Source organism: Chelonoidis abingdonii, chromosome 11 (genome assembly GCF_003597395.2).
Source record: "Chelonoidis abingdonii isolate Lonesome George chromosome 11, CheloAbing_2.0, whole genome shotgun sequence".
Classification (NCBI taxonomy): domain Eukaryota; kingdom Metazoa; phylum Chordata; order Testudines; family Testudinidae; genus Chelonoidis; species Chelonoidis abingdonii.
In genome coordinates, this window is record NC_133779.1 from 51,119,346 (window position 1) to 51,143,687 (window position 24,342).

General features: G+C 46.9%; 1 protein-coding gene across 1 annotated transcript in view; it reads right to left on the reverse strand.

The window, feature by feature from the left end:
- Window positions 1–1,732: 1,732 nt before the first annotated feature.
- The window catches only part of CDC42SE1 (CDC42 small effector 1), a 55,368-nt gene continuing 32,758 nt past the window's right edge, over window positions 1,733–24,342 (reverse strand). The window contains exons 3-5 of the mRNA XM_032768013.1: window positions 18,903–19,013; window positions 9,948–10,047; window positions 1,733–7,610 (exon numbers count right to left, since the gene is read on the reverse strand). Of these exons, the coding sequence (XP_032623904.1) occupies window positions 9,976–10,047; window positions 18,903–19,013 (183 nt within the window). The 3' untranslated portion in view covers window positions 1,733–7,610; window positions 9,948–9,975. The remainder of the gene's footprint in view (window positions 7,611–9,947; window positions 10,048–18,902; window positions 19,014–24,342) is intronic.

Here is a 24,342-nt window from a genome sequence, read left to right on the forward strand (position 1 = left end):
TGTTATAGGGCTGCTCCTGAGTTCTTGGTATCAAATTTAAGTATAAGGCAAAAGGTCAAATTTTGGAGCTCCTTAACTTGACCATTGTCACTTTAAGTTTCAAGCATGCCAGTATCATTGCTGTTGGTAAAGCGTTAATAGTCCAGACCTATTAACCATAAAAGTAAAGAGAAAGCACAGTTGAATATGGCACAGGTTATCACAAACATTTTAATCCTCTCTTAATAGATCAAGGACCTAATTCTGACCTCACCTTGATTTTAGCTGGCAGTATAAAGAGTTTAGGGCAGGGGTCAGCAACCTTTCAGAAGTGCTGTGCTGGAGTTTTGATTTATTCACTCTGATGTAAGGTTTTGCATGCCGGTCATATATTTTAATGTTTTTAGAAGGTCTCTTTCTATAAGTCTATAATATATAAGTAAACTATTGTTATATGTAAAGTAAATAAGGTTTTTTTAAACGTTTAAAGAGGTTTCACTTAAAATTAAATTAAAATGCAGAGCCCTCCGGACTGGTGGCCAGGACCTGGGCAGTGTGAGTGCCACTGAAGAATCAGCTCGTGTGCCGCCTTCGGCATCCATGCTATAGGTTGCCTACCCCTGGTTTAGGGGGTCCATTAACTGCATGCAGTTAATCAGCTCCAGTAATTCACAGCCAACATACTAGACTTTTCAAGGCATATTTGTTAAAAAACATTGCATGCAAATGTGTTCTGCTTGATAGATCACATCTTTCAAAAATCCAACAGGGGAAGTGGATGCTAATATGATAAAGCAGGAAATGTTTGCTGCTGGGAAGAGAACAAAATGGTTTGAAGGTCTAGATGTTATTTTATGGCACTTCTTTTTATTAATCTGATTCCCCACCTACCTCCATATCTGATGCAACTGCCTTAGGTAGGAATTAGCAACATGCTGCTCCATTTATCATCTACCGAAATCCCATTGTGTATCAGACTAGAAATAAGTTGCAAATTTTTAACACTGTGGGTATTTCACCATTGGAACAACTCACTTCAGAACTATTAGGTTGCCGCTCAGCAATAGGGCATTGAGCCTTTTTGTTGATAATAACTGTGGTTTTATATTGTTAGCATGGTTAATGGTTCCACTACTAAACTAATAACAGGAAATGAACAAGGAGTGGTCTTCAAGATTGTTATACAGTAGAATCTCAGAGAGTTACAAACTGATCAGTCAACCACACACCTCATTTGGAACTGGAAGTACGCAATCAGGCAGCAGCAGAGACCAAAAAAGAAACAAATTCAGTACAGTACTGTGTTAAATCATAATGTAAACTACTAAAAAAAAAAAAAAAAAAAACCCAGTATTTTTCTTACCTCCATTCCCAAGATGTTTGTAACTCTGAGGTTCTACTGTATTTGCTCTGGTCTAGAAGGCTACCCTGCATAGCAGCCTCCCTTTTACAGCCTATGCCAGTCAAAAAGCACAGTCCTTGATTTAATTTAGATTTACCAGACCAATTAGTTTGTGGGTCAATCTGCAGTGGGTAGCAGGTAGGGGAAGCTGAGATGATGAATCTTTCATGCATGAGAATGCCACCTTTTTCATACGCCTGGGCATCTTATGTTCTGTATTAATATTTCATAGTAGGAATTGAAAGTTATGGAACAGAGTTAGATTTTATTTTTTAAGGAGGGGGTGGTGGAAGAGAGACACACACAAAGGGACATTCCAACCTTCCACATCACAAAACATGAGAGTCTCTATTTTCATTCAAGTAGTCAGACAAAATCTTTGACTTTTATTTTATTTTCAACACACACAACTGTGTAGGAAAAGCTAAGGTGTGTAAGAGAGAGAAGGATGTTTCTCTACAACTGTTCCACAGACACTCCCCCACCCCCCATAAAACCTTTTGCACAGCAGAATATAATCGTAAATTCTCTACAACAGTGTCTCAGTACAGCAGAGATTATTATGATAAATACATTTCAGTGTATTTGGATTTACTGTAAGAGGGATCCACCAGATAGCTAGCGCTATGGCTTCCCATTGCTAAGTTTCTTTAGCACAGTGATACCTTTTTATACGTAATGCATTTCTTGCTTAAAAAAAAAAAATTTAGGTAACAACAACATCAGAATAGCCCAGCTATTCCATCAGAGCGGTTGTTTTCAACAGGCCAGCTGTGAAATCCATAGTTTGTGCAGGAGCTAGAATTTTACTTATTTAAAAATCAAGTTATTGGAAAACTGAGCCAGATTCTTGCGATAAGTCCTGTGCTTTTTTCCCCCTCTTTGCCAAAAGGTGATCTTTTCCAAATGTATGATGACTGAGTGAGTTCATTCAGCAAAGCATTTGAAAAGATTCCCTCCTCCTTACCCATTCTGCCATTTTTTTTTTTGCTTGTGCCTTAAAAAAATAAAATAAAAAAAATCCACAGAGCCTTCATTTCTTGCACACCCCAAACCTCCATGGGAATTTGGGGCACTCAAGTGATGGAGGACCAGGACCCAGTTCTCTAAAACAGCCAGGAAGTAAAAGAGAAATGGCCTTTGCCAGAACTCTCAGCCACGAGAGGATTTGGCAGAGTAGAGAAAGCCACCAGACTTCTGCAGCATTGAATGAGATGGTTGTTTTTCAGGATTATTTTATCCTGTCTAAGACTGTTCCAGGTCTCTCTTTTGCATTTGATTTGCCCCCGTTGCTTCTGCTCATTAGGAAACTCTTGAGGATAAATAAATGCCCAAGTCCAGGTTCCTTGCTGCCTCCTAGTCACGTGTGAAGAAATGTCCTGATCATTCTTCTTCATCATCCTGCATGATGTGCAGTTATTTAAAGCATGTAAAGTCACTGCCAGTCTGTTCAGCAATATTTGCATTCATGTAAACGAGCACACAACATGCAGGACAACAAAGAATCAGGCCCCACCTGCGGCTTCAGGCCTTTAGTGCCAAAGCTTGTTCCCTGTGGCAAGACTCCCATTGACTTTGATGGAGCAGGATCAGGGCCTTAAAATAAGTGTATCACACTTGGCCCTTGACTCCAGTAAGAGAAGGGTCCTTGTTAACATCAGTGGAAGTTTGGTTTGATTAAGGACGGCAGAATATTGGTCTTTGTTTTTCAATGCAAAACAGACATGCAGAGCATGGGAAGAAAGGGTTTTGCACTGATACCACGGACCAGAGAGGTCAGTAGGGAAGGGATGATTTTCATTTAATAGCAACCTGTCAGGTCAAACTGGGATCCAAAATTCAAGTTTTGTTTAAAAACAAGCTTTTATAAACCAATATCCACTTACAGGTAGAAAATAAAATTTAAAAAATTGAAACAAATTTAGAAACAAAAGCCACCACACAAGCATTACATCCCCCTGCAGTATTTGGGTTGCAAAACACGGCAGTGTTGCACTAGTGGTGGTGAACATAAAACTGAAACTGACTAGAAACCAAAAAGGGGAAAATGACCTATTTTCACTGTCAAAGCTGAGAGAAACAAAGTAATCAAAACTACATAAATAGTGAAACGTGGACTTTTAATTTTTTTCCCCCAGTTACAGTCATCTAACAATACAGAAATTTATTTTGTGAGGTTTTAAAATACGATTTAACCTGACAGTGATTTTTTTTAAAAAGTCACAGGGTCACATTTGATTTCTGTCAGCGGGGTATACCTGGAGCAACTCTTCTGGAGTCAGATGCCAGATTTGCGCCTGTGTGCTCAAGATCAGGTTGCAACTGGCAATTAAAAATCTTTTTCTGAAAGCTTGCAAAAAATAGATACACATTTTGCAACAAACAAAATGGTGTTTCCTACTCTGTTGTGTGAAATGTCACCAGTTCAAGACCAGGTTCTGCCCTCATTTAAACTAGTGTAAATTCAGTGTTGCCATCGATGTCATTCTGGATTTCCACTGAGTTAGATGGAGGCACTGTGCATTTCCACTAATCTGAAAGAGGAGTGCTTGTTCCTCTGACTGGAATCTGGCATGCTGACCAATAATGCCCCTTCACTTTGTAGGAACAGTAGCAAGCAAACGAGATGCTTTGAAACAGGCCTTCAGAGCCTGAGCTAAACAGTAGTTTTATGTAAGTTTCTAGCTTTCAATGTACAAACAGGACTAAAAAAATAAAATGCAGAGACTATCAGGATCTTAACTGTACATCAAACAGACTCCAGTTCAGGGCAAACCATTTAACACCCCCCACCCACACACCCCTACCTCAGTATGTGCTCATAGAAAGGATGGCAGCATCCTCCTTTTGACAGACTGTTCCATGTCAACAAATGCATTTGGCAGTTCTAAAGACACACACCCTCAGGATAGCACAAAAAGGTTTTAGTATCAGGTTTTGGAAAAACTGAATCAGCATCTGCAGTTCATATGTAAAATACCAAGGAAAGCAACACTCTACAGGAGGAAAACAAGTGGAAGAGCATGGACTAGCTTTCTGCAGAAGAACTGATTTAGCTCCATAGGTCAACTTTCACAGCTTCATCCAGAATATCTTCTGCTTTCAATGCAAATGAGGCCTAAAACTTTTCATAAAGCTGGCAAAAAAAAAAAAGCCTAGCACGTGAAGCAGAAACAGAGACTGCAATACACAGTTTCCATCTCACTTATGACCACAGTGTGCACGCATATAGCTAAGCAATGATACACAAAAGAGGTGTGGTTGCAATTTACTAATCCACAAGCATGTTGGGACATACAATATGAAACATTAAGTCAACTGTGAGCGCCTACAGTTCCCGACATTATTTTTCCTAATTTTGGGGTGAATTTAATGCTGATAAAAGGCACCAGACTGAGACCTTTGGAGACCAACATCTTCCCTCCCGCTGGGGCAGTAGCAAGGCAAGCTGTCCACAACACAGAGCCCAGCTAGCGTCTTTCACTCTGTTCCAGAGGGGAATCCAGTTGCCATAGCGCATCCAAACTGGCCTTGCTGTAGAGACTACCAGCGTTTGCAGTAGCAGCCTGTGTGTCACTGAGGCGGAGACTCACCAAACAGCTGTCAGATGGCTAATGATAGCTTTCCGTGGCTACTGATATGGGCTGAATTTGCAGGAGCAGCCTAGAATTTAAAAAGCGCCGTATCCCATTACCAGGTCCTCCAAGCCATCCGGCCCTTCACAAAACAAGGCTGTTTAAAAGGTGGGGCTAGCAGCTCTGCCGGCCTTGGATACTCCTCAGTCCAAGCCACTTGGTAAACCACATGATGTTTATACTCTGTACCAACCATAGCAGCTCTTGTCCACTGTAGCAATAACTGACTGCCACTGTCTTTGATGGGAATCCTGAAACAGAGCTGTAGTGACTGTTAGCTGCACATCCAATCAGGCCCCAATAATTCATTTGCTGTTCCAAGATTTAGTCCTTCACCTTATGGGAGACATCCTGCTTTGTAAAGCTACGGACCAAATTCCCTGCCGGCTTACACCGTGGGCAGCTCCTGCTCTCCCATGTATGGTCATAAATCAAGAGTTACTGCACTGAGCTCAATGGAAGTTATTCCAGTAAAGAGATGAATTGGGCCCATTGCCTGTAAGCCATGGGTAGTGGGGAGCAGTGCCCCCCATAGATAAAAGACAAATCAGCTGCTTGCTCTTCTGGGGAATGTACCAGGCAACTAGTTTCAAAAGGTGGATGTAGGGGAGAGATCCAGAGACAAACACTTTGAAGAGACTTTAAGTGAAATATGCTCTGGGAATGCAGAGTGAGTCACCCTCACAGCATCCTTATTCCCCCTGGCTGTGGATGTGTTGGAATCGTTGCAGCAGGCGGTGTCTGCCATATCCCTTGGGCCTCCACTTCTTATTATTGAAAACTTTATGGTCACATATTACATGCCTGCTCCATAGCTCCTTGAAGCCAATGCTATTCTTTCCATCAACAGGCTTTGGACTAGGCCTTAAGAGAAAATGACTGTATCCACAGTGACTTTGGATGGGACAGTTCCTGCTGGCATGGGTACATTGGAGAGGAAATGTATTGCAGGTACAGGTTCACGAAGATCGATGCTCTCTCCTGGAGGACATCTCAATCCGAAACAGGTAGTAACCGTCATTCTTCAGATGTGTTTCCGGGGTGATCGGTTGTTAGGCGATTCACCTTTAGGAATGTGTCTCCGGGGCCATTGTTTATTTGCGCATTATTGGGACAGGATAGTGGAGATACAGCTGAAGACTCTTCTAAACTAGTTTTCTATCTTAAAACCAAAACTAAAAAACCACGCATGTGTGTGTTTGTACCACACTGGCATCTCCAACAGAAATATGGAGGAAGATCCCCTTTCAACTATGACAGTAGTTTATAGTACCACCTCTTACAGGACTGGTCTAGTCACGGAAAGTGTTCCACACACTGCATGAGACAGGTCTTAAAGCTGCAGGCCAAAGTTGTTCAAAAGTGACTTGGGACTTAGGGGGGCTGTTTTTCAGGGGTGCGCCTCACTTTCTGAAAATCAAGCCACATTAAGGTGACTCCAAACGGAGGCCCTGAAGATCTTGGCCATTAACATGTCCTAAGTACGCTATTGATTGCTGTGTTGTGCATTTCATCGTGCACCTGAAGAAGCATCAAGACTACTGGGTAAATCCATTTCTTCTAATAGTCCTGTTATGTAGCACAAACAGCTCTTTGCAGAATGCTAATCCTCACAACATTCCTGTGAGGTAGGCACGTTGTTACGAGCTGGGGACACTGAGGCAGGGAAGCCACCCTTTTGAAAATAGTCTGCTAATTTTGGGTGCTCAACTTGCAACACCAAGAGCCTGATTTTCAGCTGGGCCACGCCCCCAAAATCCTGAAGCTTGGCACCTGTGAAAATCAGCCCCTGAGGGGCCTTCAAGTTGGGCGCCCAAAATGAGTGGAGACCTTTTAAAATGTAGGCCTAAGGCCTTGACTCAGGAAAGCACTTAAGACCAAGCTGCAAGAGGAGTCTGCATCAAAGGCAGGACTAGCACTCAGGAGTTCTGCTCCCTAACAACTAGACCCTCCATTGCCCATGAATATTCCCATCTTAAAGCTCGGCTAATTAAGTTGCCTAGAGCCACTGATATGAATATCTTCTGGAGCTACTAAAGACCAGTTAAACTGAACACATTGGTGTTAAGGGAGTGTTTTGCTCTGACAGCAATCCTGATCATCAGTCCCTGAATTGGATCAAATTCCAGAGAGGAAATCATATAGCTTGAAGACCAACACATGTTTTAGTGGTGTCCTTTCCTCTCCCGCCGAAGGTGGGACCAAGCGATGCTCTGACAGTTTCATGGGCTGGTCTTTCCATTCTTCACTGTTGAATAGCCTGGTGCTTGGCTGTTATTTTTGTGCTTAAAATCAGGAATAGAGTTAGAGGGCTCTGAAAAACCCCCAACAACAACAGCAAAAACACAAGCTGCTGGGATTCACATGGGGGGGAGCTATTAGGAGGGGAACTTTCAGGATTAAAAAAAAAGAAAAAACCCACATTGCACTTTCAATGAAAACTTATTAGATGCTGAGAAAACATGTAAAAAAAAATATTGAAGTTTGGGATCAGTTTGCATAAGTTATCGAGTGAATAAAGCGCTAGATATTTGTATTTCCACCTGTCTGGCAAACAGGCAATTCAAGTGTGGGCTGTTGACGTAGCCTGGAACCTGCAAAGTGAAACAGATTAAAGCAAGAGTTAAAACTTGCCCTCTGCGGCAGAGAAGAGTGAATTTCATCTCTGTGCAGAAGGTCAATACAAGTGCTTATGCACCACTTAAAACCAGGGATCTCAAACTCCCTGCCTATGGGCCATCTGCGGCCCAAGAAGCTCCCCAGTGTGGCCCGGGGGATTCCAGCAGTTTTGGGACCGAGTCTCTCCCTTGGCCCCACGTGCTGCCCCCAGGCCATTTATAATGGCCGGGGGCCCCACCCACCACCAGCAGTGCAGGGGAGCTGAGCAGCATCTGCCTGTTCGCGCCACATGTCCACCAGCCCCTCCCTGCTGCCCCTGCCCGGAGCGCCCCTGCGGCCAATGGGAAGCTGCAGGGGCGGTGCCTGGGGGCAGCAGCGCATGGAGGCCCCCCGTCCTGCCTCATCTTGGAGCCCCAATCAAGCGCCACACTCCCCGACTTCCTTCCAGAGCCTGCAGCCCCTCCCCACACACCCCCTCCTGCCCCTAAACTCCCTCCTGCACCCCCAGCCCCTGCCCCAACCCAAAGCCTGCACCCAGTACCCAAACTCCAGCCCAGAGCCTGCACCTCAGACCCCCTCCCCTACCCAAACTCCCTCCCAGAGTGTGCAGCCCAATACCCTACCCCAGACCTTCTCCCCTACCCAAACTTCCTCCCAGAGCCTTAGGCAGGCAGGGGACAGAGTTTTGGGGGTGGGTTCTGGGTGGCATGAGTGATACTATTGGTCCACTGGTAGGATTTGAGGACTGGCACTGGCCCTAAGGTATTGAGTTTGAGACCCCTGATTTAAACCAATCTTGGCCGGAGTCCGAGCTGCCCCCGGAGTGGGTGAAGACACAAAGGACTAGCCAGGGGGCATAGACAGGCTTATCAGTTATAGTGTCAGCTTTCATTTTTAAAGACGTACATTTCTAGTGCTTATGCTTGAGAAGCAAACCTTCTAAATGTGACCAGAGCATCTGTTTGCCTAAGTTTTCAGAGAGCTGGAAATGATCTCTCAGATGTATGAGCTGCCTCATTTGTCTGTGCTGGTGCTAATTCACATGCCAAGGAAGATAAGGATATTGCCATCTAGAATAACTATTTCACTGTTCAAAGCATGTAAGAAAGGAGAGGGAGCGTGGGACATGCCAGAGACTAGACTTGGGGAAACAGATGTCTGTATTAAATTATAGCTGCCTTTAATGCCACCTGAAGGTGGGATGCAGATAGAGAAGGGGGTTCGATTAATTCGGTTTCTGAAGGGGTGGGATTTCAGCTTCCAAAAGTTTGGGAATCGCTGACTGGAGCTGTGCCTGGGCCTTGTGCTGATTTTCAGCACAGGGATGAATTTCACCCTGTCTGAGAAAGGAACTTAGGAGGTGACAAATGGTTTGGTCTTATTTTCCCCACAGTTTTATATTATGATGTAAGCAGTTTGTAGGAGTGCACTCTCTCTGTTCATCTGGAGATCAGACTGCTGAAGTCATATGAAATGATTAGGAAGGGGCTGAGGGAGAATTATGTTTTAAGACCAAGCTTTTCAGAAGTACCCAGCCCAACTTGAGACACTACAAAGTGCCTATTTTATGGACGGTGAGGGGCCCGCAGGTTCTGAACAGCCACACTGCCTTTAGGGTATGTCTACTCTGCACACTCAGCCCGGGGTTCTGACTCTGGTTTGAGCCTAACCTGCCCTCCCCCACAATCCACTCCCAAATTAGTCTAACTTGGGTCAGCCAGTTCTCAGGACCCAGGTACTAGGACTCTGCCAAGAAGGGTGGGTTAGAGCCAGAGTCCAGCTGTGATTCAGGTCAGCTCAAGCTGCAGCCCTGACTTAGAAGGTCTGCGTAGAGCAGTATGGACACATTAAACACGGCTGAGAGACCTGGGTCCAGCAATTGTAAACCTGGGCTTACAATGCAATGTGGACGCTCAGTTATGAGCTGGAAGCACTGTGTCCACAAGCCCAGGTCCTGCAGACTTGGGCTAACTGTGCGGTGTAGACATACCCTTAGAGTGCCTCAAGTTGGAGAGCCAAAAATTAAGGCACCCAAGAGCAGTGGGCACTTTGGAAAGTCTCGACCTACAGTTTCCAAGGCTGGGATTTCAGTGAGATTCAGGCCTCAAACCCCAGCCCTAATGTGAAACCTACCGGACCTCAGTGTGCAATGCCTACCAGCAGTAAACTGACAAGTGATCAGTCCAGCGGCTGACTGGTTTTACAGCTGGACCTAATCAGATTAATTGATTGAGATAGTATGTTCTGTGCAGTCATCATGCAGAAGGGGAAATTTCCTCTTCCAAAATTCACAAAGATAGCAAGGTACTTACACTCTGTTGCTACACTCCATTGCTAGAGCTACAAAACTCTGGAGCTACTCCATTGTCTCTCCCGTCCGCCTTTGGATCTCATCTCTTGAACAGCGCCTGTCTGCAGAGAGAGAGAGCACGCACGCTTAAAAAAATAGTCATTTAAAACTGTGCCTCTAAGATATTTTTGTGCAAAGGGGTAGAACATGTGTGTTAGTGATGGCCTAGCTAAGAGCTGCTACCAAGCTTTACTGCGCATTGATTAGAAAAAGCGGCACAGAAATCAACAAGCATCTACTGAGAATGTGCTTTCGGTCACCTGACAAAGCTGCTGTGGAGTGGTTTGAGCAGAGTTCTGCAAGTTAGAACTCCTGAATTCCTTCCTCCAGGCTATGGCAGGGCACATGAGCTAGTTGAGAGGAGGGAGCTAAGAGTTACAACTCCTGGTTTCATACCCAACTCTGAGGGAAGCACGGTCCAGTGGTTAGAGCGAGAGGCATTGGGAGTCCAGACTCTGGGCTTCTAGCCTCAGCTCTGCCACTGATTTGCTGTGTGATCTTGGCTAAGTAATTTTCCCCTAGCACAAAGATGGGGGTTAGATAGTGCTGCCTTACCTGAAAAGGTAGCAGATGGGCAGCACTAGAGAGCTTGCTTCCAAGCCCTTCATGGTGGACAGGAGCATACAGGCAAAAATCTGCATCCCTTCTCCCACTTGGAGGTCCCTTCATCTGGCGAGAACGCAAAGGACACACAGAGGAGCCCTAATCATGGAGATCGGAGGTGGTGGGGTGTCTTTGGCAGAGCCATGTAAGGCCGTAGCGGTCTTTCTGCAGAGGGGTTCTATGAGATCTCAGATATTCCCTCTCTGGTTCCTATTCTGCCCTACATTCTAGATGGCTTCTCTGCTCAGTTGCATTTGTCATTTCCCACCCTGCCACTGCATCAAGAGAAACCTGGATCCGGCAGCTACTCTAATACATGGCTCACCACAAGCGCCAAGGCTGTCTGCGCCGTCAGAGGGAGGATATTTGCTTCTGAGCTGTGGTAGAAGAGACGAGACGCTGGCTGTTCTGTGCTCAGTGCCTAGTCCAGTTACTATCTGGCTTTTCCCACCCACCAGGGCAGGGCTGGCTGGGGCATGAGACATGCCTCTTTTTTAGCCACCTGGGTGTTGCTGGGACCAGAAAGCATTTCTGCAGAGAGCATTCACTTAAATCAGGTTTAAGGGTGGAAGGCGAGATGGTAAATCAGGGGGATGCGATTTAAAAACCCAATATCCCAACCCACCTGCACCCCTCTCTTGGGAGTCTGATAGCAGAGAGAGAGAGAGCGCGAGCGAGCACTCTGATGAGGCAGCTTCTCCTTACCCTCCGCCTAGTTTAATGTGGCTGTGTGGAATTCATCTTTTCTCCCCCACCAACCTTGTTTTATGTCTCCTGCCACTTCTCTTCCCTCAAAACTCAGGCAGCTGCTCTTTAAGCTCTCCTTGATCACATCAGCTCAGCCAGCTGAGATGCTGCTTATTCTCTAAGATCCATCGGCATAAAATATAAGTGCTGAAGAAGGAGAGGCCATCAAACTTATTGCAGAGCCTGTGATTCTTTAATATCATCAAGATCTACCTGTCTGGCTTTGTTCCTTCAGCAGCAAGGGAGCCATATAAGCACCATTAACCCTGGGTCATGGTCATAGACCCCAAAGAGATTGTTAGCAGGCTAACCAACTTTGTTCAGGATTAACAACATTTCTGCACATTTCAGGAGAACCAATGGCCACAGCAGACAGCAGCAGCCGTTGGGACTCCATTCCCAGGTCTGGGAGGGGGCAACGTCTAGTAATCAGAAAGTTGGGCCTGGGAATGGAACTCAGGCATCCTGACTCCCAACTCTACAAATGTGTGAACGTAGCAAGTCACTTCCTCTCTGGCCCATCTATAAGGGGAGGCAGAAGGGGACGGGTCACCGCAGACCCTCCTTGCGGCTAAGAGGGGTTTGGAGGCTGCCGTTCATTCCTGTTTGTAAAGCGCATTGAGATCCTCAGCTAGGGCAGCACCACGTGAAGATAAATGATTAGCGTCCATGCAAAGCCATTGACTGAAGTTAGTTCCATGACCGAAAAAAGGCCCAAACCCTGGTTCCTCTAGGAGGAAACACCAGCATGAAGGTCACTTGCAAAAAGACCCTGGGATCTTTAGTGCCGGCTGCACCCCATGGCCTGAGTAAGTTCACTGCCATCATTCACCACCCTTTTTCAGCGCACGGTGTCTGCATGCCTGGCAAGAGCAGACTGGATCCCAAGGAGAATTACTCAGGGACTTGTGCTTTCTCTCTCTATGCTTCCAGGCCCCACGCTTAGAGTTAGGCAGGTTTAATGAACTGGGCAGGAGCAACTTGGCAAAAGACAACTCGTCCTCAGGCTGACCTGACACTCGCAAATGGAAAAAGGAGTTATGTAACCGCTGCCCCCACCCTGCTAGCTGCCGAGCGGTGTCCCTTCTCCCGGGAGGTGAGGGCACTCAGAGCCACAGGGGAGGCGCTAAGCACCTGGCAGGATCAGATCCCAGCAGAGCTCCAGCTAAGAGAATGTAAGGCAGCCAGGCAGCTCCCTATAAGCCTGGGCAGAGCATGTGCCAATCTGCTGAGTTAACTTTGGCCACATTTATGTTTGCAGCACGTCTCCGCCTTGCTGCAAAACAAGATTATACTGGCTCCAGCTGAATCGTGGGTTAGCTGCCTCTGCCCGGTCCCAGCACAGCCTTAATTGTGGCCTTTCTTGCAGGCGGACCTATTCTATCACTTTCCCCAACTGAAACCCTTTGATCACAAAACAAACATGCCCAATTAATCCCCAATCTTAGGGCTCATTAGTTACACTCAGACCTTCCAAGCCCAGTTCCCACAACTCCAACCCCCCCCTGCATATCTGAGAATAAAATCAGGCCTTGTTATCTTCTGACCTGTGCAGCTTCCTTTGCACAGCCTGTACCCAGCCTTTGGCATCTGCCTTCCCAGTGGTTGCTTCTGCAAGATGGTAAGTGACTTGGATGTGTACCATGACAGCCTGGGGTCAGAAGCCACACATTCACTACCCGGAGAAGAGCAGATGGACCAGGCTAGGCTCTCTCTAGAGCAGAGGTTCTCAAACTGGTCCGCAGACCACCAGTGGTCTGTGAACTCCATTCAGGTGGTCTCTGCATTAGTTCCCTCTAAGATGCGTGCCTGGGCAGCTGCACACAAGAGAATGAAGGGCCACCCACCTAATTAATGGAGCCCCACATGCATGGCTCCACTAATTATGTGCTTGGGCCCTGGAGAAGATGCACATGTAAGGTGAGGTGGTGGCCTTGGGGGGAGGGGAGGAAATAGGGGGTAGGTGGGAGGGGGCAGTAAGGTGAGACGAGAGGGTGGGGGGAATTTGGGACGTAAAAGTGCTGCAGCAGCCAGAGAGAGAAAGAAAGAGAGAGACGACTTTCCCCAGCTCCAGGGCTGCAGCTGCCGGGGAGAGACCCTGCTCCTTCCCAGCCCCAGCTTGGGGGTGCTGCGGCAGGGGAGAGAGGGCACATCCATTGCATTAGAAAGGTAAAACTACTGATATTAAAATACGAGTTGTGTGCTTTTATTTGTAGAACAAACCCCCTTTTTTTATTATTATTTTTTTTTTTTTTTAATATATAGTGCTTTTATCCAAAGTGCTTTATAATAGTTAGCTAACGGTACAAACAACATTTGGAAAGATCATTAAATGGTCCGCTGAGACCCTCTGCAATTTTCAGGTGGTCCACGAAAAAAGGGTTTGAGAACCACTGATCTAGAGCGTACCAACTGGGGTGGGGGCTGTATGAAATCAGAGGATACTTTAACATTGTCTTTCAGTGACCTGATCCAAGAGGGAAAGTCCCCCACTGTCAGGAATGGAGGCAGTGGAATAAGGGAGAGCTCCTGAAGAGATTGCGAAAAGCAGATAGCTGTTTGGCCATAAAAATCCATGAAGTGGCAAGGAGAAATGGAATTAATTCAGGGCAGTCCCCTGGCCTGCACCATGCAGGAGGTCAGGCTAGATGATCACTGTGGTCTCTTATGGCTTTAGGATCCAAGAACCTGTGAACAGTGCTGATGTCAGTCACTGATGGAAAGAGCCACTTGGGACCCCCTGTAGTTGGATTCCTCCTTGCTCAGGTAGGACTAGCTTGTTTGTTTTACACCTGGTCCCATAAATCAATAGAAGCTGGGCGCTGGGCTGGAGTTGGTGCTGGGCAGCACCTTGTTAAAGTTCTCAACAGATTGAAGGACAGTTTTTCTTGCTCTGAATGATCAAGGTCCCACTGAATCATCTCTGCTAGGTCTGACTTCCTTAAGGCCCAAGCTTCTGAAGAGTAAGTGTTATGCCCTTGGAATACACCAGCTTGCAGCCAAAGGGCAGAGCTTTATATAAAGGAGGAGGATCCTCTAGATTTCCTACAGGGTCTTCACTGAGCCCAGTTTTTACCCCATTCCCATCTCAAACCATGCTGCACTCTGCTCTCCATGCACTCAGCACGCTGATCAAGGGGGAAAGCTAGGGGGATTCCAGAGAAAAAGCACTTCATCCTGGTTTGTTGGTCCAGCCCTGTGGCTCTCTTCCTTGGCTCCGGTTCCCAGGAAGTATTTTTGTTCAAGTGAGAAAACAAATGAGAAGAGTCAGTGCAGTGGTGCAAAGAGAACCCAGGAGTCCAGAATTCCAGTCCACACCCTGAATGGACTCAAGAATGTGGACAGCTAGACCCAGAGCCGCAAAAGGGGTAATCAGCCATGCAGAAGGAGTTGCTCAGGCCCAGCTCTGTGCTCCAAGTGCATTTAGAGAAGAAAAAAAACAAACCCTACAGCTGACCCATCAGATTAATTTGGCAGGCTCAAGGGCAAGGGAGTTTCACAAGAAAGGTAAACACCCTGCTGCTAGGATTTGCATGTCACAGTCAAGAACTATTTCACCAAGGCTGCGAGTAACTTCCTGTCAGCTGCAGGAAGGACAGCTAACATGTCACAACAAATATCTCCTGTGTCGCTCTTAAGAACGTGAGACTCTCCTCCTCCAAGAAGCTTGGTGGCAAAATGTTTACTGCTGGGGGCGGAGGGGGAGAAGGAGATGCCCCTTTCTTCTCCTTTACAGGTCGTGGCTTGAAACTACACAGCCAGACAGGAACAGCCATGACAACTGTCAGCAGGAATCTGTGCAGCATTGGCAGCTGTCCCACGGAACCGCTCCTCCAGCAGATAGTGCCCGATCTAAGACCACCACGCTGGCAGCCTGGCTGAAGACTTGATGGCTTCCCCCTCCATCCTCTCTCAGTCCTGACCTGCGATGCTCAGAATTTGGGGTCCATCCAGTCCTTGGTCTGTGCTGCCATCAGCACCGGTGACGCTAGGTTTTGTGATAGGGATGCTTGCGCTCCAAGACCTGACTAGAGCCACCAGCTCCATCCGCATTGGAGCTACCAGTCAGCTGCCTGCAGCCAGTCACCACCACCCAGGACTGGATTTGAACTGACGATTCAGCGGGGATAAACCCCATCACCCTACGTTTCCTTGAACCACCCAGTTCAGAAGGGAGACATCTATGAAGTCACCTGGGTGCAGCTCTAGTGGCTGGTTCTACCCACACAGAGTCAGCGAGACATGCACAGGGTGCGGAGCACTGGGGGCTGTTCTGAGTGCCGTTACCATCCCATGCACTTGTGAGGACAGACCAGGTAAAGGACTAAGATGTGGCATGGGCCGCCTTGGGAAAGCCCTTGTAGATATTTCTGCTGTGAGTGGATAGGTTGCTACCTGAGCATTATCTCCATTTTGCAGATAGGGAAAAGGAGGCTCAGAAAGGTGAAGTGCTCAAAGCCAGCGGGAGGGCAGATGTTCCCAGGACTCCTGACATCCACTCCTGTGCCTATTCCATGCAAGGAGGCCGTATCTGTGGAGTGCAGGGCCTTCTTGCCAAAGCAGCAAATCGACCTCTAACGCGGCTTGTGGCTTCATGCTGCAGAGAAGCCTGTGAAAGCCGAGACGCCCCAAAGTCCAGAAGGATGTGAGAGAATCTGTCTTGACGCAAATTATACTCCAAATGCCAGAGCCACATCTTAGTTAAGTGCCGCTGCTTAGGTACATGCAAGCTTCTGCCCTGGCTAAGGTACATGCCATGCTGCAGGGAGGCAACATTCCCTGATGCTGTGTTGTGATGCTTGTTAAATCCAGGCTTCGGGAGGCAGCTGGATTGGAGGAAGCGCTTTAGAAGAGAGCAGAGGGCACTTGGACGTTACAGCTGGGGAATGAGGAGGCTCTTAGGTAAAGATTTCCACTGCTTAAATAATGCAGGCCAGAACGCGGCACAAGGCGCAGATGCACGGGCAGAGAGAATGCCAGGTCGGGAGGAACACACTCAAGAGAGCAACAAGGGTAAACACTCTGGGGCATTTACTCTCATCCGTTTGCGAGTCTGGCTGCCATTAGAAGCTGCCTTTTTCCCCAGTGTGATACCGCAGCAGCTGCAATCAGCTGAGACGCCCAAGCTAGCAGCCTCCCCAGTATAGATGGCCCAATGGAAGATCTCACAGGTGGATGGAGAGGCCGCACAGGGTGCCCTAGAGATCAGGAGCATCTTAGGCTTCCCCTGCAGAAGTCTGGATAAATGAGGTGGCTTGAGAGGGAGAATAGAACTTGTGGCAGATCAGGAGCCCACCTAGCTGGAACTTTGTATCACAGAACTACACAGGCACCAGACACACGGAAATAAACGAACTCATTAGACCAGACTAAGCACAAAATCCAGATCCTAATGGCAGAACTCCCATTGCCCTCTGTGGGACCAGGGTTTCGCTTGAAATCAGCAACTCAGAAGCCTGGGGTAGACGCTTACCAGTCTGAAAAACAGCCACAGAGTCAGCGTTTTTCATTTGCAAGTCTCCCTGCGTCCCATCTCTTCCTCCTGCTGCTTGGCTCAGGCCATTTAGCGTCATGGCCCAAATGGCCTCAGTAACCCTCAAGTCTCTCACCCTCCTCTAGGAACATTTACTCAGGACCAGATCTGCCTGCAGTCCCCAAGGCTACCTCCAGTGGAAGCCTCAGCCCCATAGGCTTTAAGAAATTGATGGGGGATAGATTCAAGTCCGTCCCTATGAAAGGGCACAGTCTGTTGGGTTAGCTTTCACCCCGGCCTCCAAACACAGCTGCTGAGTCAAACAGATTCTGGTGTGTGTGATTGATCTCGTGGAAGGCAGGCAGCAGCAAGCCTGGGTGTGCCGGGTCACAAGGAGGCATTTCCATGCACTTAACAGTGTCTTTAATGTTACATATTTAAATGAGCTGGTAAAAATCCATTAGGTGCGGTGTCAGTTACTGTTTAATAAGTGGGTGTGCAGGCAGCCCTTAGAAGCATGCAGTGCACAGACAGCCCACTAGAGGGGCCCCAAGAGCAGCAACAGCTACACCTGCCTTTGAGGCCTCCTAGCAGCAGAATGCAAAGGAGCTTTAGGGCTGGTCTACATGGGGACATCCAGGAATATTAATCCGAATTAACTGAAGGTGTGAATTCGAAGGGGATGATTTAAACAGCATTAAATCACCATGAGGCCACTGTTATTCAGAACTAAGTGGCCTTAATTTGGTTTAGTGTAATTCACTTTGAAAGTGAATGTAGCTAGACCAAATTAAGACTACTTTAGTTCTCAGTGAGGGTGTTCACAAAGGGTTTTAAATGCAGTTTAACTAATTCACTTCAAAATTCACACCATTAGTTAATTTGTATTAATATTCCTGGATGTCCCCATGTAGACAAGCCTTCAGACTAACCTGCCAGCCCAAGTGACTTACTCAGGGTCACAAAGGGAACCCGTGGCGGAGGTAGGAATTGCCTCTAGGTGTCCAGACATCCAGTCCTGTTCCTTAGGCACATGGATCTCCTCCATTCCTCCAGCTGCCCACATGGTTATTAGTGATCCCTATTGCATAGACCCCAGTCAGTCAGGGCCGAGGACAAACAGAGCCATCCCCCACTCCTCTAAACAGGAACATGGTTTCCACCCTGGGATCTCCTGCCAGCACTCCCCTCTCCCTCATTCTGCAGCATTAGAAGGGCAGCCGTGACACCCAAGTTAAGGACTCGTACACTACACCACGTTCTCTACCATTTGTTCCACACACAGACACGCGCCCCATAGCGTTTTGCTCATCTGTCAAAGGCTCAGCCCTTATCCAGGGGTGAAGTTCCCCTCCACAGAGTTTGCAGTCACACAAACAGGACGTTAAATTTTAGACAGAAGCAGCACAACAACAGCTTCTCAGCTCTGCCTGAGAGTTTGTTTACCGTTTCCCATGCTGGGCAATAAAATAATACCAAGCAGCAGCATTTAAGTCAGTCTTGCAAAAAAAGAGTCATGAAAGTTTACCAGCCCAGCAAGCAGGAGAGTGGAGTTTTGCCAGGCTGATGTACATGTAGCCAGAAAGGGCTGCTCTAGGCAGAATTAGAGAGGTTTGTTTTGATTCAGTGGCAACCTCTCTGCAGCTTGCTGGGGTAGCACCAGGGCTTATCTACATGGGGACATGCAGGAAAGTTCATTTGAATTAACGGACAGTGTGAACGTGAAGTGGTTTAGTTAAAACACATTAAATCCCTTTGTGAATACCCTCATTTAGAATTAAAATGGCTTTAATTTGGTTTCTGAATGAAGGTGTTCACACAGTGGTTTATTCAGAAACCAAATTAAACCGCTGTGTGAACACCTTCATTCAGAAACCAAATTAAAGGCCATTTTAATTCTAAATGAGGGTGTTCACACAGGGATTTAATGTAGTTTAACTAATCCACTTCAAATTTACACAGTTAGTTAATTTGGATCAACTTTCCTTCGTGTCCCTGTGTAGACATGCCCTCGATTTCCTCCCTGCAGTTGCAGTGGGGTATTATTCTACAGATTCTCCTCTGCCCCAGATTAAGAAGTAAATGATACGGTACCATGGGATGGCCCTCGTTAGCTGCCATATCACCTGATCCGATGTGCGTCAGGTGTACAAAATTCATCGGCTCCCCTATCATAGTGCGGTCAATTCGCCTTCTTTTCTTTTTCTGCAGGGAGAACAAAAATGAAGACTTAACAGACACAGAAATTAACATTAGTTTCCTGCTGGCAAAGAGAGATGCACCATTGACAGGCATTTGGGGCACAGAGTGTGCCCACTGGGCTTCGTGGCAAGGGCACTTAGTGGGTTACATAATACTGTTTTGCCCCTTTGTGTGGGTTTTAAGGGCTTTCAATGTGCTTTATGTAGGAGGGGGTATTTAATCATGCCCAAGTTACACATGGGGAAACTGAAGCACAGACGGGCAGGGACTTGGCCAAAGTTGCAGAGGAGTTGGCAGCAGCACCAAGATTAGAACTTGGATCCTAGCTGGCTGATTCCTAGAACAATGCAGGCACTGATTCTGTGCTGTGTCTCTCAAGAGGGAAAGGAAGCAACACAGAACCACGTACCCCGCCCTGTGCTGCTTCTGCTCTGGGGAAATTCTCCCCTAGCCACCTTTTCACAGGCCCTTTGCACTGCTGAAGTGGCATTCAGGGGCCAGACCGGAGCCCAGAATCAGTCCCCTGTGGGCCAGATTCTGCTGTCAGGTCCATTGCTAGAGTCAGAATAACACCCTGAAGTCCATGGAGTGAGAGCGGAATCTAGCCCAGAGCCCATGAAATGGAAGAAAGTTACTGGAGTTGTGTATGTGACAGATTCGTGTCAAGCACCCCCTGCCTCCAGAGCTTGAGTCATTAAGAGACCCAGAAAGCAGAAGATCAGCCAGCCTACATAAGTTTATCCCCAGAGTGGCGGGGAAGGAGGGCATCTCAGATGGGAAGGACCCCCAGAGACGGGATTCCCCGGTAATCACATGAAATTGATCGCCTGCTGGATCCTCATGGCTGATTCTTGCTCCATAGAGGGTACGCTTATCCTGCCCAAGGGCCCGGCTGATGTTCCCTGACCAGAACATTCCTTCTTGGCCCCCAGACCTGGTGCTGGGGTGAATGAGTGCAGTGAGGCAGCAGATTCCCAAGACCCCATCCCTATGCCAGCCCCCAAGTTACAGCCTCATGCCCACCACCAGGTGCATTCCAAGGGGTTTTGCTCGTGGCTACTGCCATGGGTCTGATCTGGCTTGGGTCCTTCCTGCGGATTGTGGGCAAACACAAGGAGAGGGAGACACATCCCAGCTGGAGAGTCAGAGTCAGAACCCCAATCAAGAAGATGTCAAAGGATTTTAAGATACCCTAGGGCAGGAGCGAAGACAGCAGCAGTGAACAAACCTTCCTGCCCTACCGCCAGCCCAAGAGCAGTCGCTGAAGCTGGACTTCCCAACCCACAAAATGGGGGCGGGTTTGAGATCATGTCTATTGTGGAATGAAGGACAGGTGTGGAAGGGAAATACCCCCACCATTCAAATAGGGTAAGTAAACCTAACTGCTCTGGAGAGGGAGGGGGACTTCCAAGCACTAGACACTCCAGCAATAGGTGAGAGACAGATCTAACCACGGCTTGTGAACACGATGTGGCTACAGCTACGCTTGCAGCTAACCGAGCTCACCTGCCAGTGGAGCCTGCGATCCCTGCATCAGATCTGCTGGCCTGCAGCCTTCACTCCTCTGCCTCTGTCAGGCAGCAAACAGTGACTTCACCTCCCCCCCGCCACACTCTGCGTAAATTTTGACAGGATGTCTGGCCACAACGCCCGCTAGCTGTAGAGACCGGTGCTTTGAAGCCGAGAACCCAGGCTGTAACTGAGGAAATATTTCAAAATACGCTGTCCTTTCAATAGGAAGCGGGAGGATGGATGCAGAGCGCAGAAAGGCTGCTGCTGCAGCATTGGGATGCCCAGGTTGGAAGCAGCCCGTTCCCTATCTAACCCTTTGGCCAGGCTCCCCTGGCAGCTCAGGGGATCCAAATGGCAGAATACAAGGCCAGGTTCTTTTCACAGTATTGGCATTGCTTGCATTACGGACGTTTTACGGCATGCTGTGAAACAGTCGGCATCAGCTATGGTCAGAGACGGGACTGGACTGGCTGGACCATTGTCCGCTCTGGGCATAGGCTGGCTCCTCAGCGGGCATAAACTAGAGCTAGTCAAAAATGTTTCCAACCAAATGGTTTGCACCAAAAAATGCTGATTCAACAAAATCCAAAACATTTTGTGGGAATGTATCAATTTCATTGAAAATTGACAGGAAGTCATTGAAACTAATTTATAGGGGACATTACGAATGAAATGAAAATGAATAAAAAAAAAAAAAAGTCAAAACAGAACACGTCAATAAGGTTGTTTTGATGTTTCTGAAACGACATCTTCAAAATTTCATCGTGCAGCAAAGTTTGAAATTTGGACTCTTTGTTCTCATTCGGAACAAAAGGGGGTTTCAAAATGCCAGATGTTCCCATTTCCTGACCAGCTCTAACAAACAGACTTTCCTCCCCTGATTTCAGCGGAGCTACGCTACCATGGCATGTGGAGCCTGCATTAGCCACAAATGAGAGCCCACGAGGCAGTTAAGTCATCTGGCCTCACCTGAGGGAAAAACGGGCCAGGGTCAACTGAGCTAGAAACCCAGCAGGGGGAAGGGTTGGACCAGTCTTATAAAGCCAAGAAGCTGAGGTCAGAAAGGGGCTGACTGCACAACGTAGGTGCAGTGGGGATAAAGGGAAAAATGCATGAACTGATCAGAGAATTATTGAGTAAATGGACCACACAGGTCGGAGTGGGGAAAGTTATGTCGAAGTATCATTTTCACAATGATACACCACAGGGAAATGCCATCAGCCTGGCATCATTTAATAGTGGGATACATCTTCAAAACAAATAAGCGCTGGTGTCCCTCTGTTTTCAGAGGATTGTGCTGGATGAGTTAGAAGCAGGAATGCTGAGGTGGCTGGAAAAAGAGACTCAACAAAGCACTATGTGAGACTTCAGCCTGGAGAAATGCATGTGGATTTCAAGTTCGCCATTGTAAAACAAAAGGATTGTTTTTCACAAAGAGGAAAGCTACGAAGGAATGTAAACTGGGTTTGTATAGAGAAGCACTAGATTGAATTCAAAGGTTTTGATTTCCAGGGGTATGGTTGATAGATTACTTTGGAAAGCTCATACAGATTGCTAAAGATAAATGCAAAGGAAGGATCAACCTGCTTAAAAAAAAAAAAAAAAAAAAAAGGTCTTGCTGGGACTAATTTGGGGGTGAATAAGAGAACACAGCTGATGGTATATGGAGCCTTAAATCAGACCAGTTATCTATCAGCTATGGCTGCCAAGCTCTTAGGTAAGCATCAAAAGCAGAACTTGATAACTTAGATTGAATACAAGCACAGGCACTACGAGTTGTGTGTGGTTCATTTATTAGCACACCCATAGGAGCGCTACAGGCAGCTGCTAGTGAAATGCCAGTTCCACCACGAATGTAACTACTGGATCTAACTTTCTGGGCCAAAGTTAATGGGGATTGCAGTGATGAAACATACCAAACAAGCGTATGAGGATTGTTGGGATTTCAGTAGGCGAACTAAAGCACTTACAACGTTAGAACTCCACATATCGTCCAATTAAAACGTGGATGCAGGAGTTGAAAGACAAGGAAAAGCTAAACAAAGTGAAAACTTTTAGTCATGAGAAAAATTTAGTTATGGATGGAAAGCCACACGTCCAAATGTGGATTTAGATTTATTTGATAAAACTTACAGATAAATAGGAGACAGTAGATATTAAAAAAAATTAAGTGTACCAGTATCTAGATGAAAAGTGGAGTCGTTTTTGTCAAATATGTACAGGTGGGTCCAAAAACAGGAAGAGCAGGAAACAGCATATTATGTACCAAAAGTCAGGAATTCATGCATCTAAAAGAATAACTGATTTTGTAGCCGTCATGCCGGCCAATCTAATAGCGACAATGCTGGCATTAAACTGGATCAGTGATGTACAGCCAGCAGTGGCAACCAGTCATCTTTTTTGACTCAATATCAAGCCTTATTGCAACAACAAAAAGGGGCGTCTCCATATGTAGAAGTGATTTAAAATCAATGAAATGATATTTCGCATAACAGAACTAGAACAGATGCGGATGCATGTAGCATTAGCTTGGATCCCAGCCCATATCAGGCTAACAGGGAATGAAATGGCAGACAAAGCAGCTAAAAGCACTGTAAGAAATGGAAGGCTTGATACAGAAAAACCCTTCAGTGTTTTAGAGCAACATCAGTCCAGGTTATTAGAGAGACAAGGTGGGTGAAGGAATCTCTTATTGGAGAGAGAGACAGACAAGCTTTTGAGCCCACAGGAGCTCTTCAACAGAAGTTGCTCCAATAAAAGATATTACCTCACCCTTACCTTGTCGCGTGAGTAGACAGGAATTCAAAAGCCTAGTACAGCAAAATTTAAGAGAAGAATGCAAAAAAATTGGATTAAAAAAAAACCACAAAAGGAAAAATTTTTTGGATTGTGCCCTAGAGTTGAGGATAATGACATACCTTAGGGCCCGGATGAGAAAAACGAAATGATTTTGCGTGGAGTATTAATTGGCCCCTGTGGTTTGAATGCAAATCTTTTTTCGAATCAATAAACACAAAGATGGACTATGTGTACCCAGAAGAAACAATGGATCACCTTTCCTGGCTATGCAAGGGCTTTGATAAAGAAAGGGACAAGCTCTGGGGAATTGAAATGGCTTAAGGTTACAAATGTTACATTAGGTTATTTAGGGAGACTACTGGGGAAAGGGGGCACTATTAGAATGGTGTGGTTACATTACTTGATAGACACAGGGCAGAACAAGAGAATAAAAACTGCTAGGTAGTTGGTGGCGACTATAGACTAACCAGTCAAGCCTGGTTTGCCATGAAAGAAGAGCAAGACAGGAAGGAGAAGATAGGGAGGCTGGTAGGAAGAAGCCCAGGGAGACAGCAAAAGGGGCCTGAGGACCTGGATTGCTGGTTGGTAGGGTCCCCGGGTTGGAATCTGCTATAGGGGTGGGCTGGACTCTCCGCCAAGCACTGGTATTGTGGCTAGAGCTTCGAACTGGGGATGGCACTGGGACAGTGGTCCTGTTGGAAGATGTAACCCCGGAAGGGGTGGCCTAAATGAAGAGCTGGCCAGAGGACCAAGTGCCGTATGGGGGTTTACACCAGACCCTCTCTTGGTGCCTGGGAGGAAGGTGGATTGGGCAGAGGAACGGGGATAGTGTGACGTGGGGGAGCAGGATGAACCTGATCGAATCAAACCCAAATTCCTCCTTGGAAGGATTAATGCTGATATTCCAAGCAGCCCAGGGCCCCAGAGGGAACCAGCTCACAAGTTTCTGTTCACATTTCAGGGCAGAAGATTATTTTTAGATTTCTATGAGAACTGCCTCTGTGGGGGGGGGGGGGGGGGG